This window comes from Panulirus ornatus, chromosome 38, assembly GCF_036320965.1.
Source record: "Panulirus ornatus isolate Po-2019 chromosome 38, ASM3632096v1, whole genome shotgun sequence".
Lineage (NCBI taxonomy): Eukaryota > Metazoa > Arthropoda > Malacostraca > Decapoda > Palinuridae > Panulirus > Panulirus ornatus.
The window spans coordinates 389,142-409,411 of record NC_092261.1 but is presented as its reverse complement, the minus strand read 5'-3'; the positions used below and the strand labels follow the sequence as shown (position 1 = coordinate 409,411).

Sequence of the window (20,270 nt, the reverse complement as noted above, 5' to 3'; positions counted from 1 at the left end):
TATGGGTAAAACTGAAAGTGGATGGAGAGAGATGGGTGATTATTGGTGCATATGCACCTGGGCTTGAGAAGAAAGATCATGAGAGGCAAGTGTTTTGGGAGCAGCTGAGTGAGTGTTAGTAGTTTTGATGCACGAGACTGGGTTATAGTGATGGGTGATTTGAATGCAAAGGTGAGTAATGCGGCAGTTGAAGGAATAATTGGTGTACATGGGGTGTTCTGTGTTGTAAATGGAAATGGTGAAGAGCTTGTAGATTTATGTGCAGAAAAAGGACTGGTGATTGGGAATACCTGGTTTAAAAAGAGACATATACATAAGTATAAGTATGTAAGTAGGAGAGATGGCCAGAGAGCATTATTGGATTATGTGTTAATTGATAAGCGAGCGAAAAAAAGACTTTTGGATGTTAATGTACTGAGAAGTGCAACTGGAGGGATGTCTGATCATTATCTTGTGGAGGCAAAGGTGAAGATTTGTAGAGGTTTTCAGAAAAGAAAAGAGAATGTTGGGGTAAAGAGAGTGGTGAGAGTAAGTGAGCTTGGGAAGGAGACTTGTGTGAGGAAGTACCAGGAGAGACTGAGTACAGAATGGAAAAAGGTGAGAACAAAGGATGTAAGGGGAGTGAAGGAGGAATGGGATGTATTTAGGGAAGCAGTGATGGCTTGCGCAAGGGATGCTTGTGGTATGAGAAGCGTGGGAGGTGGGCAGATAAGAAAATGTAGTGAGTGGTGGGATGGAGAAGTAAGATTGTTAGTGAAAGAGAAGAGAGAGGCATTTGGACGATTTTTGCAGGGATGTAATGCAAATGACTGGGAGATGTATAAAAGAAAGAGGCAGGAGATCAAGAGAAAGGTGCAAGAGGTGAAAAAGAGGGCAAATGAGAGTTGTGGTGAGAGAGTATCATTAAATTATAGGGAGAATAAAAAGATGTTTTAGAAGGAGGTAAATAAAGTGCATAAGACACGGGAACAAATGGGAACTTCAGAGAAGGGGGCTAATGGGGAGGTGATAACAAGTAGTGGGAACTAAGCTGTTCCTAAAACACTTGCCTCTCATGATCTTTCTCATGCCTAGGTGCACATGCACCAATAACCACCCATCTCTCTCCATCCACTTTCAGTTTTACCCATATCAATCTAGAGTTTACTTTCTTATGCTCTATCACATACTCCCACCCCTTGCTCTTGTCCTCTCACTAACCCCTGACTTTACTCCCAAGACATTCCCAAACCACTCTTCCCCTTTACCCTTGAGCTTCATTTCACTCAGAGCCAAAACATCCAGGTTCCTTTTCTCAAACATACTACCTATCTCTCCTTTTTTCTCATCTTGGTTACATCCACACACATTTAGACACCCCAATCTGAGCCTTCGAGGAGGATGAGCACTCCCCACGTGACCCTTTCTTCTGTTTTTCCTTTTAGAAAGTTAAAATACAAGGAGGGGGGGGTTTCCAGCTCCCCGCTCCCGTCCCCTTTAGTCGCCTTCTACGACACATGAGGAATGCGTGGGAAGTATTCTTTCTCCCCTATCCCCAGGGATAGTATTTAGTTAAAAACAAAAATATGATAAAACCCAAGAGCCGATTTTCTGAACCCATATGATAAGCCCAAGCAGTAGAGGCCAATGGCATGAATCTAAATCCTGTTGGTTCAAATAATATGGTCAATCAATAATGAATATTAAAGTTAAAACAATTCTGATAATCATCTAATGTGAATACTGTTCACTATTTCAACAAAAGTTCATCACCACATCACCAGTCATATCTTCAGATGCTGATGTCATCTCATTGTGAACCATAGAAAGAGAGCAACTATTTGAGCATCACCATTTAGTCTACAGAGTAGTGGAGGATGACTTCTTAACTGCCTCCTGCGCCTCTACATTATGAGAACATTTGCTGAGCAGAGGATATGCTCTTTCCTTCTTATTATGCATCTAATGAAATAGACAGTTTGAATACAGACTTGGCTATTTCATGAGTACTGATACAGCAATAAAAATAATATTCCACTGGCCATTAACACAAATACAAAAAGTAGGAGCAAACATATAGTACAATGAGGTGACCCTTGAACTCAGCCGAATCATATGAAGACCTTTGTTACACCACATACTACAACTTGCCACAATAATGACTGAATTACGAAATATGACACATTCTGAATTAAGAGTAACTACCCATCTATCTATCTATATATATATATATATATATATATATATATATATATATATATATATATATATATATATATATATGACATCCATTCCCTCCAGGAATTGCCATCAAGGGAGAGGCCACAGCAAAAGAGCTCCACTTATCTCTGTCCTTACAAACCTTCCTAGCATAACCCATTCCATGAATTCTCCCATTTCTATCCCTCCAGCACTCTTCCTCTCTACTTCACTATGTCATAGGTGGCCTTCCTCTTAACTCAACCCCTTTTATCATATGAACACACACTCTTCTTATACTCTCCCCATCTTGTATTCTTTTCACATGCCTGAACCACCTCAAAGTATTACTAAGTATTACTAATACTCCACAATTCAATCCCTTTACATTCCTTGCTACACCAAATCTTTCATACATACCCTCATCATTTTCTTCCTTCCATCTACTCATTCTACATGCTCCTCTCAAACAACTCATTTCCAGAGCCTGGATTCTTGACCTCTGTGACTCATATGTTTCAGCTGTACAGGTCCGGGTCAGGAAGAGTATGCTGTCCTTAAATCCTTTTTTCATTTCCATGGTTACACCTCTATCCTTCATTATTCTAAGAAGGGACTCAATGACTCTTCTACCCTGTACTGCTCTCTCCCTTGTCCCTCCTTCCATATCACCAAACATTTCCAGGTTAGCTCCCAAACACAAATTTTATCACCTCTTCCAGTTTTTCTCCTCCCATATCTATAACACAGTTTAGTACCATTTTTTCTCTCATTCTAGAGGGCTCTGCAAAATCTATACATTCATTCTGTTTCCTTTCAAACAGCAATACCTTACTTTTACACGCATTTACCTTCAAACACTATGCTTACACACATCATAAAACTCAATCACAACAAAATGCAACTCCTCTTCACTCTCTGCAAACAGCACAATATCATCCACAAACAACCCTTTTCCCTTCTTTTGCTTTCATCTCTCTTATCACACCATCCATATATCCATATAAATTAAAAAAAGCCAAGGTGACATCATACAATCTCTCCAAATCCATAAAAGCTGCATACAGCTTTATACCTACTTGTATACCAAAACTTTCACTCAACTCTCCATCCACTCTGACACATGCATTAGCTCCTTTATATAAAGCTTTCACGCCATCCAGCAGCTGTCTCCCTACCCCACATATTCTTGACACATCCAAAATGCATGTCTCTCATCTTTATCATCATACACTTTCTCCAGATCCATAAAAGCTACATACAGCTTCTTCCCTTTCACTATATACTTTTCCACAATCAATCTCACTTCAAAAATCTGATTGACACATTCCCTACCAGTAAAAAGTAGTTGGTAAGCAAAAAGCATTCAGGAAGGTATATTACCAGTAATACCCACCTGGGTATCAGGAAGGTTAGTGATGGCTGCATAGCGAACCAGCAATTTAATGGTTGTCAAACTGCACTCCTCTGGCCCAGGTAGCTGTATTTACTTTCTATCTCACCCACATGTGGACTACTGGCAATCTGTCCACAAACATACAATCTCTCACCACACATAACACTTGACAACACTTAACTCACACAACTCATTCTTCATAACTCTAGATTTACCTGTAGTGAGCACTATGTGCCAATCCTGCCTGCTGGCAAAATGGTAGGAGCAACAGATAGCAGTAGTAGTAGGTAGGTAATGAATGGGTAAGAGAGATGAGTGGAAATAAAAAGAGTGAGGTTCAGAGAGCAGAAGAGTGCATGAAGTCTCCATGATTGTTTAATTTGTTTATGGATGGGGTTGATAGGAAAATGAATGCAAGAGTTTTGGAGAGAGGAGCAAGTATGCAGTCTGTTCTGGATGAGAGGGCTTGGGAAGTGAGTCAGTTGTTGTTCGCTGATGATACAGCACTGGTGGCTGATTTGGGTGAGAAACTGCAGAAGTTGGTGACTGAGTTTGGTAAAAAGTGTGAAAGAAGAAAGCTGAGAGTAAATGTGAATAGGAGCAAGGTTATTAGGTTCAGTAGGGTTGAGGGACAAGTTATTTGGGAGGTATGTTTGAATGGAGAGAAACTGAAGGAGGTGAAGTGTTTTAGATATCTGTGAGAGGACTTTTTATGTATGTATATGTGAGTGTGTGGGCGTTTATGTGTATACACGTGTATATGGGTGGCTTGAGCCATTCTTCATCTGTTTCCTTGCACTACCTCGCTAACGTGGAAGATGGCAATTAAGTATAAAATAAATAAATAATAATATATATGGTAGTAGGTAGGAGCATTTAGGTAGAAACATTAGGCAGAAGCAGTGGGTAGGAACACTATGCAGAAGTAGTCAGTAGGAACATGAAGGGATCTCTGCAAACACTGCTCTAGACTTGCCCTTTGCCAGTGGCCTGTTAAGGGAGAAGCACTGAAGCATCTACTCTGTTTTCCTGATAAACCTCTTAACATTCCATTTACACATCTTATACACATATATATTCTTATCTCCCCCTTTGTTGAACATCTACTGGTAACATGTCTTTATGTTCCCTTCCACAGCATTTCTATTTTTCATTCATCCACCATGCATTTCCACTTTTATTCTCATATCTCACAACCTTGTATTCAAATACTAATTCTACAAGCTTTAACAGTCTTTCCCCTAAATATTTTAAACACCTTATTCACACATGACTGCATCTGTATATTTACTGCACTTTCAATTCCCCTTTTGGTCACCCTTCTTTCATACTCATCCTCACGTTCTTTCAAATTCATCTTCTCCTTCGTCAAAACTTTTATCTCACAACCATATAATATATTTGGTACTACTGTTACTTCAAACATCCCATTTTTGCCCCCCCCAGATAACGTTCTCTCATTCCACACATTGTTCATCGCTCCCACAACCTTCACCCACTCCCCCTACCCTATGACTTGGTTCCACCATGGTTCAATTTGTGGGCAATTTCCACAACTAGACATCTAAAACACTTCAATTCCTCCAATTTTTCTCCATTCAAAGTTACATCACAAGTAACTTGTCCCTCAACTCTGCTGAACCTAATAACCTTGCCCTTATTTAGATTCATTCTCAACTTTCTCCTTTCACATACTCTTCCAAACTCAGTCACCAAACTTCTGCAGTTTCACACTCGAATCAGCTACCAGTGCTGTTTCATCCGCAAACAACAACTAACTCACTTCCCAGGCCCTCTCATGCCCCAAAGACTACATACTCGCCCCTATCTCCCAGAGTCTTGCATTTACTTCCCTCACCACCCCATCCACAAACAAATTAACCATGGTAACATCACAAACCCCTGCTGTAGACCAAACTTGGAACCATTCACTCTCTTCTCTTCCTATTTTACACAAGCCTTACATCCTTAATAAAAATTCTCTGCTTCTAGCATCTTACTTCCCACATCATATATTCTTAAGACCTTCCACAAAGCACCTTTATCCACCCTATCACATACTTTCTCCAGATCTATAAATGCCACATACAAATCCATCTTTTTTCTAAGTATTTCTCTTACACATTCTTTAAAGCAAATCCCTAAAACACACATCCTCAACCACTTCTGAAACCACAATGCTCCTCCCCAATCTGATGCTCAGCACATGCCTTCACCATCTCAATCAATACCCTTCAATAAAATTTACCAGGTATACTCAACAAACCTCTCTAGTTGGAACCCTCACCTTTATCCCTTTTGCCTTTATACAATGGCACTATACATGCATTCCACCAAACCTCAGGCATCCCACCATGAACCATAAAAAAAGATATTTATATTTCATTTATTTATTTATTTTGCTTTGTCGCTGTCTCACGCGTTAGCGAGGTAGCGCAAGGAAACAGATGAAAGAATGGCCCAACCCACCCACATACACATGTATATACATACACGTCCACACACGCAAATATACATACCTATACATCTCAATGTATACATATATATACACACACAGACATATACATATATACACATGCACATAATTCATACTGTCCGCCTTCATTCATTCCCATCGTCACCCCACCACACATGAAATAACCACCCCCTCCTCCCAAATGTGCGCGAGGTAGCGCTAGGAAAAGACAACAAAGACCACTTTCGTTCCCATTCATACTCTAGCTGTCACATAATAATGCACTGAAACCACAGCTCCCTTTCAACATCCAGGCCCCACAGAACTTTCCATGGTTTACCCCAGATGCTTCACATGCCCTGGTTCAATCCAGTGACAGCATGTCGAGCCCAGTATACCACATCGTTCCAATTCACTCTATTCCTTGCACACCTTTCACCCTCCTGCATGTTCAGGCCCCTATCACTCAAAATCTTTTCACTCCATCTTTCCACCTCCAATTTGGTCTCCCACTTCTCCTCATTCCCTCCACCTCTGACACATATATCCTCTTGGTCAATCTTTCCTCTCATTCTCTCCATGTGACCAAACCATTTCAAAACACCCTCTTCTGCTCTCTCAACCACACTCTTTTTATTACCACACATCTCTCTTACCCTATTATTACTTACTCGATCAAACCACCTCAAACCACATATTGTCCTCAAACGTCTCATTTCCAGCACATCCACCCTCCTGCGCACCACTCTATCCATAGCCCACGCCTCGCAACCACACAACATTGTTGGAACCACCATTCCTTCAAACATACCCATTTTTGCTTTCCCAGATAATGTTCTCGACTTCCACACAATGAGTCATACATACATTAAATAACCTTACCAACCAGTCAGCAATACAGTCACCCCCTTTTTTAACAAATTCCACTGCAATACCATCCAAACCCGCTGCCTTGCTGGCTTTCATCTTCTGCAAAGCTTTTACTACCTCTTCTCTGTTTACCAAATCATTTTCCCTAACCCTCTCACTTTGCACACCACCTCGACCAAAACACCCTATATCTGCCATTCTATCATCAAACACATTCAACAAACCTTCAAAATACTCAATCCATCTCCTCACATCACCATTACTTGTTATCACCTCCCCATCAGCCCCCTTCACTGAAGTTCCCATTTGTTCCCTTGTCTTACGCACTTTATTTACCTCCTTCTTAAACATCTTTTTATTCTCCCTAAAATTTAATGATACTTTCTCACCCCAACTTTCATTGCCCTCCTTTTCACCTCTTGCACCTTTCTCTTGATCTCCTGCCTCTTTCTTTTATACATCTCCCAGTTATTTGCATTATTTCCCTGCAAAAATCGTCCAAATGCCTCTCTCTTCTCTTTCACTGATAATCTTACTTCTTCATCCCACCACTCACTACCCTTTCTAATCTGTCCACCTCCCATGCTTCTCATGCCACAAGCATCTTTTGCGCAAGCCATCACTGCTTCCCTAAATACATCCCATCCCATCCCTCCCCCACTCCCCTTACATCCTTTGTTCTCACCTTTTTCCATTCTGTACTCAGTCTCTCTTGGTACTTCTTCACACAAGTCTCCTTCCCAAGCTAAGGAAAAGATATTTTCCTTCAGATTTATCAGTTAAGATTAATGTTGTTTGAATTATTTTCAATATGCATCATGTTCTAAATGAGGTGCACTTTGTTACTTTGAGGGGCAAATTTTGCAAACTTTAAAGAAAGGAAGATGCAACAATTTTTTTTTTTTTTTTTTTTATACTTTGCCGCTGTCTCCCGCATTTGCGAGGTAGCGCAAGGAAACAGACGAAAGAAATGGCCCAACCCCCCCCCCATACACATGTATATACATACGTCCACACACGCAAATATACATACCTACACAGCTTTCCATGGTTTACCCCAGACGCTTCACATGCCTTGATTCAATCCACTGACAGCACGTCAACCCCGGTATACCACATCGCTCCAATTCACTCTATTCCTTGCCCTCCTTTCACCCTCCTGCATGTTCAGGCCCCGATCACACAAAATCTTTTTCACTCCATCTTTCCACCTCCAATTTGGTCTCCCTCTTCTCCTTGCTCCCTCCACCTCCGACACATATATCCTCTTGGTCAATCTTTCCTCACTCATTCTCTCCATGTGCCCAAACCACTTCAAAACACCCTCTTCTGCTCTCTCAACCACGCTCTTTTTATTTCCACACATCTCTCTTACCCTTACGTTACTCACTCGATCAAACCACCTCACACCACACATTGTCCTCAAACATCTCATTTCCAGCACATCCATCCTCCTGCGCACAACTCTATCCATAGTCCACGCCTCGCAACCATACAACATTGTTGGAACCACTATTCCTTCAAACATACCCATTTTTGCTTTCCGAGATAATGTTCTCGACTTCCACACATTCTTCAAGGCCCCCAGAATTTTCGCCCCCTCCCCCACCCTATGATCCACTTCCGCTTCCATGGTTCCATCCGTTGCCAGATCCACTCCCAGATATCTAAAACACTTCACTTCCTCCAGTTTTTCTCCATTCAAACTCACCTCCCAATTGACTTGACCCTCAACCCTACTGTACCTAATAACCTTGCTCTTATTCACATTTACTCTTAACTTTCTTCTTCCACACACTTTACCAAACTCAGTCACCAGCTTCTGCAGTTTCTCACATGAATCAGCCACCAGCGCTGTATCATCAGCGAACAACAACTGACTCACTTCCCAAGCTCTCTCATCCCCAACAGACTTCATACTTGCCCCTCTTTCCAAAACTCTTGCATTTACCTCCCTAACAACCCCATCCATAAACAAATTAAACAACCATGGAGACATCACACACCCCTGCCGCAAACCTACATTCACTGAGAACCAATCACTTTCCTCTCTTCCTACACGTACACATGCCTTACATCCTCGATAAAAACTTTTCACTGCTTCTAACAACTTTCCTCCCGCACCATATATTCTTAATACCTTCCACAAAGCATCTCTATCAACTCTATCATATGCCTTCTCCAGATCCATAAATGCTACATACAAATCCATTTGCTTTTCTAAGTATTTCTCACATACATTCTTCAAAGCAAACACCTGATCCACACATCCTCTACCACTTCTGAAACCACACTGCTCTTCCCCAATCTGATGCTCTGTACATGCCTTCACCCTCTCAATCAATACCCTCCCATATAATTTACCAGGAATACTCAACAAACTTATACCTCTGTAATCTGATCACTCACTCTTATCCCCTTTGCCTTTGTACAATGGCACTATGCACGCATTCCGCCAATCCTCAGGCACCTCACCATGAGTCATACATACATTAAATAACCTTACCAACCAGTCAACAATACAGTCACCCCCTTTTTTAATAAATTCCACTGCAATACCATCCAAACCTGCTGCCTTGCCGGCTTTCATCTTCCGCAAAGCTTTCACTACCTCTTCTCTGTTTACCAAATCATTTTCCCTAACCCTCTCACTTTGCACACCACCTCGACCAAAACACCCTATATCTGCCACTCTATCATCAAACACATTCAGCAAACCTTCAAAATACTCACTCCATCTCCTTCTCACATCACCACTACTTGTTATCACCTCCCCATTTGCGCCCTTCACTGAAGTTCCCATTTGCTCCCTTGTCTTACACACTTTATTTACCTCCTTCCAGAACATCTTTTTATTCTCCCTAAAATTTAATGATACTCTCTCACCCCAACTCTCATTTGCCCTTTTTTTCACCTCTTGCACCTTTCTCTTGACCTCCTGTCTCTTTCTTTTATACATCTCCCACTCAATTGCATTTTTTCCCTGCAAAAATCGTCCAAATGCCTCTCTCTTCTCTTTCACTAATACTCTTACTTCTTCATCCCACCACTCACTAACCTTTCTAATCAACCCACCTCCCACTCTTCTCATGCCACAAGCATCTTTTGCGCAATCCATCACTGATTCCCTAAATACATCCCATTCCTCCCCCACTCCCCTTGCTTCCATTGTTCTCACCTTTTTCCATTCTGTACTCAGTCTCTCCTGGTACTTCCTCACACAGGTCTCCTTCTCAAGCTCACTTACTCTCACCACCCTCTTCACCCCAACATTCACTCTTCTTTTCTGAAAACCCATACAAATCTTCACCTTAGCCTCCACAAGATAATGATCAGACATCCCTCCAGTTGCACCTCTCAGGACATTACCATCCAAAAGTCTCTCTTTCGCGCGCCTGTCAATTAACACGTAATCCAATAACGCTCTCTGGCCATCTCTCCTACTTACATAAGTATACTTATGTATATCTCGCTTTTTAAACCAGGTATTCCCTGGTGCAACAATATTTACAGTATAATGTTGAAACTTTATATACGTTGGGCATATCATTTGTGGGTTAATGGAAATTACTTTTATGGTAATTGGATATGTTAGATAAAGGAGTTTACCTATTATATCAATGCTATTCATAATTTTTACATAAACTCATTGAAGACAAAGAACAATAACACTAATGACAGAGAGACAACTAGGTACCCAAATTTGAAAGAGACAGAGACTGTGACTTCCACAAGTAAGCTACACATTCTGCGGGAGTACCTCCTCCACTTTCCCAAATACACAATGGATAGCTCAGTACTGTATCTTACTTTGGCTAACCCTTGAAACAAGGAGGAAAGCTACCAGAAGCAGTTTTTATCAAGCTGTGAGTGAGCAGGCAGAGAAAAGGGAGTGGTTCCAGGTGAAGGTTGATCTGCAGCAGGGGTGCTTCATATTAATAGAGCTGTGTCATATGTTCATGGACATGGTGGTGAAGAAGGTAAATGCAAGGATCTTGGATGGCTGAGTAAGCAATCTGTGTGGAATAAGGAGACATAAGAATTGATTTAGAAGTTACTTGCTAATGACTCTGCACTGATTGCAGATTTAGATAAGAAACTGCAGAAGTTAGTGCCTGAGTTTGGAAGTCTGTGTGAAAGGAGGAAGTTGATAGTAAATGTAAATAAAAGCAAAGTTATCAGGTTTAGCAGCGCAGAGGGAGAGGTTAGTTGGTGTTTGAATTTGTCTAACGAAAATTTGGAAGAAGTGGAGTGTTTTAGATACCCAGATGACACGGCAGAGAACTTAGCTAAGAAGCAGAAATGAGTCAAAAGGTGAGTGAGGGAGATAGTGTTCCAGCAGCACTGAGGAATGAGCAAAAAGAGAAGTTATTATCTGGGAGAGCAAAATGGGTACAATTATAGGTACAGTAGTCCTAACAAAGCTGTATGGATGCAAGGTATGTGTAACAGATGAGAATGTGCAGAAGAGCATGGATGAGTTGAAAACGAAATGTTTGAGGACAATAAGTTGTAAGGTGGTTTGCTCAAAAAAGTATAAAAGGGTACCTACCTAACTACCTATCTACAAGGTAGAAGAAAGGTGTATTAATAAAAAGAGTGTGACAGACACAGCTGAAGAGGGTGTGCTAAAATAGTTTGGACATGAAAGAATGATTGCAGATAGCTTAAAAAGAGATGATGTACATGTCAAAAGTTGGGGGATAAGATGGGGGATACAAAACTAGATATGGAAGGATAGAGTGAGAAAGATACAGAGTGCTTAGGGCCTGAACATGCAGGAGGGCAAAAGGTGTGCAAGGGACAGAGTGAACTGGAGTAATGTGGTACACAATGGGTGACCTGTTGTCAGTGGACTAAACCAAGGCATAGCAGCCAAGAGTAAGCACAGAATGGTCTGTGGGGCATGGTTATAAATAGAGAATCTGTGGTTTTCGTGCATTACAAAAGAAAGCTAGCGAATGGATGTGATCAGATGAGACCTTTTCTTTGTCTGTTCCTGGCATTATCTTGGTAACACAGCAAATGGTGATCAGTTACAAAAAAAATGAGAGCACTGACTAGGGTATTCAGATGCTTGTGCATTCTGTCTAAGCTTAGAGAAAAAAATAAAAAAAAAGACATGGCAACTAAAGGACATAACACAGAACTCTACAAAAATCTGTTAGGAAAGGTGTAAATCAGTTCAAGTATTACAGTAATGAATGAATGGAATAAGCTAAATGATGAAATTGTGGATGCTGAAGGCAGACAATTGCTTCAAATGTTTTATGACAGTTGAGAAACTTTAAGAGATGGGTTCCCAAGAAAGTATAGTTTTCGCTTCATTTTGGTAAAATACAGCAGGCAATTACAGTATTTAAGAAATCCACATCACACCATCATGAATGTACAGGTTTAGTCAGAGCACTTGAAGAACCACAAAGAGATAATAGAAAAGATATAGAGGAAGATGATACCAGAACTAAGACACTGCATTACATGGAAAAGCTATAGACTGTGAACTTGCCCTCCCTGGATGAGAGAAGAATGAGGGGTGGCCTGAACACAACATTAATGTTTTTAAATTTGATCGATAACAAAAACAGAGAACTGTTCTTCAAGAGATGTAGGGATGAAGCACCAGATGGCATAATATGAAATTATCAAGAAACTTGCTGAAAAACAATGTAAAGAAGTATTTTTATAGTATAAGAGAGGCAGATGAATGTCACATGATGAGTGAGGAGATGGTTAATGCAAACAACTTAAAAATTTAAGAAGTTGTATGATAGTAAAGAATGTTCAAGATATGAGGCCCTGCTAGTGTAAAACTCTCTCCCTGTACAAAAACAGGTAATTACAAGCATACTTACCCTTATCTTTCGCCACCTTGGTGACTTTTTGTCTGCCCACAACCTGCTTGACCTTACTCCTCCCTAATGGCTTCTGATGTGCTGCTGGCCTTTTAAAGGATGATGTTGAAACCCTTCCTGATTCCAAAGATATTTCCCTATATGGGGTTTCTTTAATATTTTGCTTTTGTCTTTTTGATTTACTAGAAACAGTTTTAGTTTCTTCCTCTGGCAGTTCAGGTTTTGAAGCATAATAATCTGATATATACAAAGCTGAGGAACATTCACTTCTCTTGTTGTATGACTCAAAAGTAGATGAAGTCGTACTGCCAAAATCTGAATACCCACTCTCCTCATTAGATTTGTCCTCCTTTGCTGATGTCTGGGAAGAACCAATCAAAGACCTGAAAGGGAAGTCACAAAGCAAAATAAAGAGAAGCATTAGAAAATGCTCATAATGTAATTCAAATCAATATTTGTCTTTCTAAACATATTTCTAACTTACATATTTTTTCTCATTAAGCAACAAGATCACTCATGTTAACATGTTAAACCTCTTTTATCTTTGTATATATCACCAAAGTGATATATTGTTGTATATATTTTCCTTCAATTTCTCCTCCCTACCTTCGATTTTCCCTTGTATTCATTTCAATTAATCTCCAAGGGTAAAAATATGACAATATCACAACTTGCCAGTTGAAAAAAAATGGTTCCAATGTAAACTAGATCTTACCAGATGTGTTACTGTGAACATTTTTCATCATTATGTACTTTATTCATCACCCCTTTCATGGTATCATCTCCCTTCAACTCCATCATACCTCAATATAATTGTTTCCTATCTCACAACCACTTGAAAAGTTTATATCATATTGGCCTATACTAATAATATTTATTTAACACTTCTTATCATATTGGAGATGGATGGAGAAAGTGAAAAAGACTTTGAGTGATCAGAACCTGAACATGCAGGACAGTTTAAGACATGCACAAGATAGAGTGAAATGGAACACTGTAGTACATAAGGGTCATCCTGCAGTCAATGGACTGAACCAGGGCATGTGAAACAGCTACAAGAAACCATGAAAGGTTTGGGGGGCCTGGTAAGTGGATAGGGGACTGTGATTTTGATACTTTGCACATGACAGCTAGAGAATGGTCATAACCAGATGCGGATATTCTTTGTATGCTCCTGGCACTACCTTCCTAATATGGGATATACCGATTAGGTATGAAAAAATCCCAATTTACCCTAAAATATGTTACAAAGGCATAGAATACTGACAGCTACTGACATTATTTATCATATCTGCTGATTCAATATCATCCAAACAGAAATACAAGCCTTTACACATACCTGACTGAAAACTTATGCATGAAAACTGCATGTGATCCAGATAGGACTGGTGCAAATTTCTCTTGGAGTTTTGGAATTTTCTTAATGTGAGTGTGATGTTTACTTGATGTGGCACGATGATCTCCAATACTTTGGTCATTTACTTGTTTCCTTTTCTGTTTAATTTTTGAGAGATCACTCTTGATCAACTTCAAAAGATCTGGAAATAAGAAAGGAAACTGAGATATTTCATGTATAAACCTATATTTCAACAGTATACAGTATACATTCTGGAAGGAGGTAAATAAAGTGCGTAAGACAAGGGAGCAAATGGGAACTTCAGTGAAGGGCGCAAATGGGGAGGTGATAACAAGTTGTGGTGATGTGAGAAGGAGATGGAGTGAGTATTTTGAAGGTTTGTTGAATGTGTTTGATGATAGAGTGGCAGATATAGGGTGTTTTGGTCGAGGTGGTGTGCAAAGTGAGAGGGTTAGGGAAAATGATTTGGTAAACAGAGAAGAGGTAGTAAAAGCTTTGCGGAAGATGAAAACCGGCAAGGCAGCAGGTTTGGATGGTATTGCAGTGGAATTTATTAAAAAAGGGGGTGACTGTATTATTGACTGGTTGGTAAGGTTATTTAATGTATGTATGACTCATGGTGAGGTGCCTGAGGTTTGGTGGAATGTGTGCATAGTGCCATTGTACAAAGGCAAAGGGGATAAGAGTGAGTGCTCAAATTACAGAGGTATAAGTTTGTTGAGTATTCCTGGTAAATTATATGGGAGGGCATTGATTGAGAGGGTGAAGGCATGTACAGAGCATCAGATTGGGGAAGAGGAGTGTGGTTTCAGAAGTGGTAGAGGATGTGTGGATCAGGTGTTTGCTTTGAAGAATGTATGTGAGAAATACTTAGAAAAGCAAATGGATTTGTATGTAGCATTTATGGATCTGGAGAAGGCATATGATAGAGTTGATAGAGATGCTCTGTGGAAGGTATTAAGAATATATGGTGTGGGAGGCAAGTTGTTAGAAACAGTGAAAAGTTTTTATCGAGGATGTAAGGCATGTGTACGTGTAGGAAGAGAGGAAAGTGATTGGTTCTCAGTGAATGTAGGTTTGCGGCAGGGGTGTGTGATGTCTCCATGGTTGTTTAATTTGTTTATGGATTGGGTTGTTAGGGAGGTGAATGCAAGAGTTTTGGAAAGAGGGGCAAGTATGAAGTCTGTTGAGGATGAGAGAGCTTGGGAAGTGAGTCAGTTGTTGTTCGCTGATGATACAGCGCTGGTGGCTGATTCATGTGAGAAACTGCAGAAGCTGGTGACTGAGTTTGGTAAAGTGTGTGAAAGAAGAAAGTTAAGAGTAAATATGAATAAGAGCAAGGTTATTAGGTACAGTAGGGTTGAGGGTCAAGTCAATTGGGAGGTAAGTTTGAATGGAGAAAAACTGGAGGAAGTAAAGTGTTTTAGATATCTGGGAGTGGATCTACCAGCGGATGGAACCATGGAAGCGGAAGTGGATCATAGGGTGGGGGAGGGGGCGAAAATCCTGGGAGCCTTGAAGAATGTGTGGAAGTCGAGAACATTACCTCGGAAAGCAAAAATGGGTATGTTTGAAGGAATAGTGGTTCCAACAATGTTGTATGGTTGCAAGGCGTAGGCTATGGATAGAGTTGTGCGCAGGAGGATGGATGTGCTGGAAATGAGATGTTTGAGGACAATGTGTGGTGTGAGGTGGTTTGATCAAGTAAGTAACGTAAGGGTGAGAGAGATGTGTGGAAATAAAAAGAGTGTGGTTGAGAGAGCAGAAGAGGGTGTTTTGAAATGGTTTGGGCACATGGAGAGAATGAGTGAGGTAAGATTGACCAAGAGGATATATGTGTCGGAGGTGGAGGGAACGAGGAGAAGTGGGAGACCAAATTGGAGGTGGAAAGATGGAGTGAAAAAGATTTTGTGTGATAGGGGCCTGAACATGCAGGAGGGTGAAAGGAGGGCAAGGAATAGAGTGAATTGGATCGATGTGGTATACCGGGGTTGACGTGCTGTCAGTGGATTGAATCAGGGCATGTGAAGCATCTGGGGTAAACCATAGAAAGCTGTGTAGGTTATGTATATTTGCGTGTGTGGACGTATGTATATACATGTATATGGGGGTGGGTTGGGCCATTTCTTTCGTCTGTTTCCTTGTGCTACCTCACAAATGCGGGAGACAGCGACAAAGCAAAAAAAAAGAAAAAAAAAAAACATTCATACATACACTATGTCAATTACAGAACAGGTAATCAAGCACAAGAATTCTAAGGAGAGGGTTATATAAAATAACATCAACATCTTTAAGAAATGAGAGGCCAGAAACCCTCTCCTCCTTGTATTCTAACTTTCTAAAAGGGGAACTGAAGGAGTCACGCAAGGAGTGCTCATCCTCCTCAAAGGCTCAGACTGGGGTGTCTAAATGTGTGTGGATGTAACCAAGATGAGAAAAAAAGGAGAGATAGGTGGTATGTTTGAGGAAGGGAACCTGGATGTTTTGGCTCTGAGTGAAACGAAGCTCAAGGGTAAAGGGGAAGAGTGGTATGGGAATGTTTTGGGAGTAAAGTCAGGGGTTCATGAGAGCACAAGAGCAAAGGAAGGAGTAGCTCTACTCCTGAAACAGGAGTTGTGGGAGTATGTGAGAGAGTGAAAGACGGTAAATTCTAGATTGATAAGGGTAAAACTGAAAGTGGATGGAGAGAAATGGGTGATTTTTGGTGCCTATGCACCTGGGCATGAGAAGATCATGAGAGGCAAGTGTTTTGGGAGCAGCTGAGTGAGTGTGTTAGTAGTTGTGATGCACGAGACCGGGTTATAGTATAGATGGGTGATTTGAATGTTAAGGTGAGTAATGTGGCAGTTGAGGGAATAAATGGTGTACATGGGGTGTTCAGTTTTGTAAATGGAAATGGTGAAGAGCTTGTAGCTTTGTATGCTGAAAAAGGACTGGTGATTGAGAATACCTGGTCTAAAAAGAGATATACATAAGTACACATATGTAAGTAGGAGAGATAGCCAGAGAGCATTATTGGATTATGTGTTAATTGATAGGCACATGAAAGACAGACTCCTGGATGTTAATGTGCTGCGAGGTGCAACTGGAGGATGTCAGATCATTATCTTGTGGAGACGAAGGTGAAGATTTGTAGAGATTCTCAGAAAAGAAGAGAGAATGTTGGGGTGAAGAGAGTGGTGAGAGTAAGTGAGCTTGGGAAGGAGACTTGTGTGAGGAAGTACCACGAGAGACTGAGTGGAGAATGGAAAAAGGTGAGAGCAAAGGATGCAAGGGTAGTGGGGGAGGAATGGGATGTATTTAGGGAAGCAGTGATGGCTTGCGCAAAAGATGCTTATGGCATGAGAAGCGTGGGAGGTGGGCAGATTAGAAACGGTAGTGAGTGGTGGGATGAAGAAGTAAGATTATCAGTGAAAGAGAAGAGAGAGGCATTTGGATGAGTTTTGCAGGGAAATTGTGCAAATGACTGGGCGATGTATAAAAGAAAAAGGCAGGAAGTCAAGAGAAAAGTGCAAGAGGTGAAAAATTGGGCAAATGACAGTTGAGGGTGAGAGAGTATCATCAAATTTTAGGGAGAATAAAAAGACGTTTTGGAAGAAGGTAAATAAAGTGCATAAGACAAGAGAACAAGTGGGAACATCAGTGAAGGGGGATAATGGGGAGGTAATAAGAAGTAGTGGTGAAGTGAGAAGGAGATGGAGTGAGTAATTTGAAGGTTTGTTGAATGGGCATAGATGATAGAGTGGCAGATATAGGGTGTTCTGGTTGAGGTGGTGTGCGAAGTAAGAGGGTCAGGGAGAATGATTTGGTAAACAGGGAAGGTAGTGAAAGCTTTGCGGAAGATGAAAGCCAGCAAGGCGGAGGGTTTAGATGGTATTGCAGTGGAATATATTAAAAAAGGGGGTTACTGTGTTGTAGACTGGTTGGTGAGGATACTCAATGTATGGCTCATGGTGAGGTGCCTGGGGATTGGCGGAATGCATGCATAGTGCCACTGTACAAAGAAAAAGGGGGATAAAGGTGAGTGCTCATATTACAGAGGTATAAGTTGTTTTTTTTTTTTTTTTTTTTTTTTTTTTTTTTCCAAAAGAAGGAACAGAGAAGAGGGCCAGGTGAGGATTTTCCTCAAAGGCCCAGTCCTCTGTTCTTAACGCTACCTCGCTGTCGCGGGAAATGGCGGATAGTATGAAAAAAAAAAAAAAAAAAAAAGTTTGTTGAGTAGTCCTGGGAAATTATATGGGAGAGTATTGACTGAGAGGGTTAAGGCATGTAAAGAGCATCAGATTGGGGAAGAGCAGTGTGGTTTCAGAAGTGGTAGAGGATGTGTGGATCAGGTGTTTCCTTTGAAGAATATATGTGAGAAATACTTAGAAAAACAAATGGATTTGTATGTAGCATTTATGGACCTGGACAAGGCATATGATAGAGTTGATAGAGATGCTCTATGGAAGGTATTAAGAGTACTGGTGTGGGAGGCAAGTTGTTAGAAGCAGTGAAAAGTTTTTATCGAGGATGTAAGGCATGTGTACGTGTAGGAAGAGAGGAAAGTGAGTGGTTCTCAGTGAATGTCGGTTTGCGGCAGGGGTGCATGATGTCTCCATGGTTATTTAATTTGTTTATAGATGGAGTTGTTTGGGATAAGAATGCAACAGTTTTGGAGAGAGGGGCAAGTATGCAGTCTGTTGTGGATGAGAGGGCTTGGGAAAGGAGTCAGTTGTTGTTCACTGATGATACAGCACTGGTGGCTGATTCAAGTGAGAAACTGCAGAAGCTGGTGAACGAGCTTCGTAAAGTATGTGAAAGAAGAAAGCTGAGAGTAGATGTGAATAAGAGCAAGGTTATTAGGTATAGTAGGGTTGAGGGACAAGTGAACTGGGAAGTAAGTTTGAATGGAGAAAAACTGGAGGAAGTGAAGTGTTTTAGATAACTGGGAGTGGATTTGGCAGTGGATGTAACCATGGAAGCAGAAGTGAGTAACAGAGTGGAGGAGGGGGCAAAAGTTCTGGGAGCGTTGAAAAATGTGTGGAAAGTGAGAACATTATCTCGGAAAGCAAAAATGGGTATGTTTGAAGGAATAGTAGTTCCAACAATGTTGTATGGTTGCAAGGCATGGGCTATAGATAGGCTTGTGTGGAGGAGGGTGGATGTGTTGGAAATGAGATGTTTGAGGACAATATGTGGTGTGAGATGGTTTGATTGAGTAAGTAATGAGAGGGTAAGAGAGATGTGTGGTAATCAAAAGAGTGTGGTTGAGAGAGCAGAAGGGGTGTATTGAAATGGTTTAGTCACATGGAGAGAATGAGTGAGGAAAGATTGACAAAGAGGATATATATATATATATATATATATATATGTGTCACAGGTGGAGGGAACGAGAAGTGGGAGACCAAATTAGAAGTGGAAGGATGGAATAAAAAAGATTTTAAGCGATTGGGGCCTGAACATGAACGAGAGCAAAAGGCGTGCAAGGAATAGTGTGAACTGGAACAATGTGGTATACCAGGGTTGACATGCTGTCAATACATTGAACCAGGGCATGTGAAGCGTCTGGGGTAAACCATGGAAAGTTCTGTGGGGCCTGGATGTGGAAAGGGAGCTGTGGTTTCGGTGCATTATACATGACAGCTAGATACTGAGTGTGAACGAATGTGGCCTTTGTTGTCTTTTCCTAGTGCTACCTCACGCGCATGCGGGGGTAGGGGGTTGTCATTTCATGTGAGGCAGGGTGGCGACGGGAATGGCTGAGGGCAGCAAGTATGAATTATGTACATGTATATATATGTATATGTCTGTGTATGTATATATATGTATACGTTGATATGTATAGGTATGCATATGTGCGTGTGGACGTGTATAGGAATAGGGGAGAAAGAATACTCCCCACGTCTTCCCTGCGTATCGTAAAAGGCGACTAAAAGGGGAGGGTGTGGGGGCAGGAAATCCTTCCCTCTCATTACCAATTTTCCAAAAGAAGGAACAGAGAAGGAGGCAAGTGAGGATATTCCCTCAAAGGCTCAGTCCTCTGTTCTTAATGCTACCTCGCTAACGCGGAAAATGGCGAATAGTATGGAAAAAGTATGTAAAATAAAATATCTTTTTTATTCATTATACATTGTCATGCAAGGAAACAGACAAAAGAACGGCCCAACCCACCCACAT

The 20,270-nt window shown here is 41.0% G+C and overlaps 1 protein-coding gene across 3 annotated transcripts in view; it reads right to left on the bottom strand.

The window, feature by feature from the left end:
• The window catches only part of Hyls1 (Hyls1 centriolar and ciliogenesis associated), a 92,058-nt gene that overhangs the window by 57,127 nt on the left and 14,661 nt on the right, over positions 1–20,270 (bottom strand). For 2 of the 3 annotated variants that reach the window (XM_071684311.1, XM_071684308.1), the window contains exons 3-4: positions 14,094–14,292; positions 12,755–13,137 (exon numbers count right to left, since the gene is read on the bottom strand). In XM_071684311.1, coding sequence (XP_071540412.1) covers positions 12,755–13,137; positions 14,094–14,292 — 582 coding nt within the window. Of the gene's footprint in view, positions 1–8,882; positions 10,916–12,754; positions 13,138–14,093; positions 14,293–20,270 lie in introns of those variants that run through there. The other variant, XM_071684309.1, reaches the window with a different exon arrangement.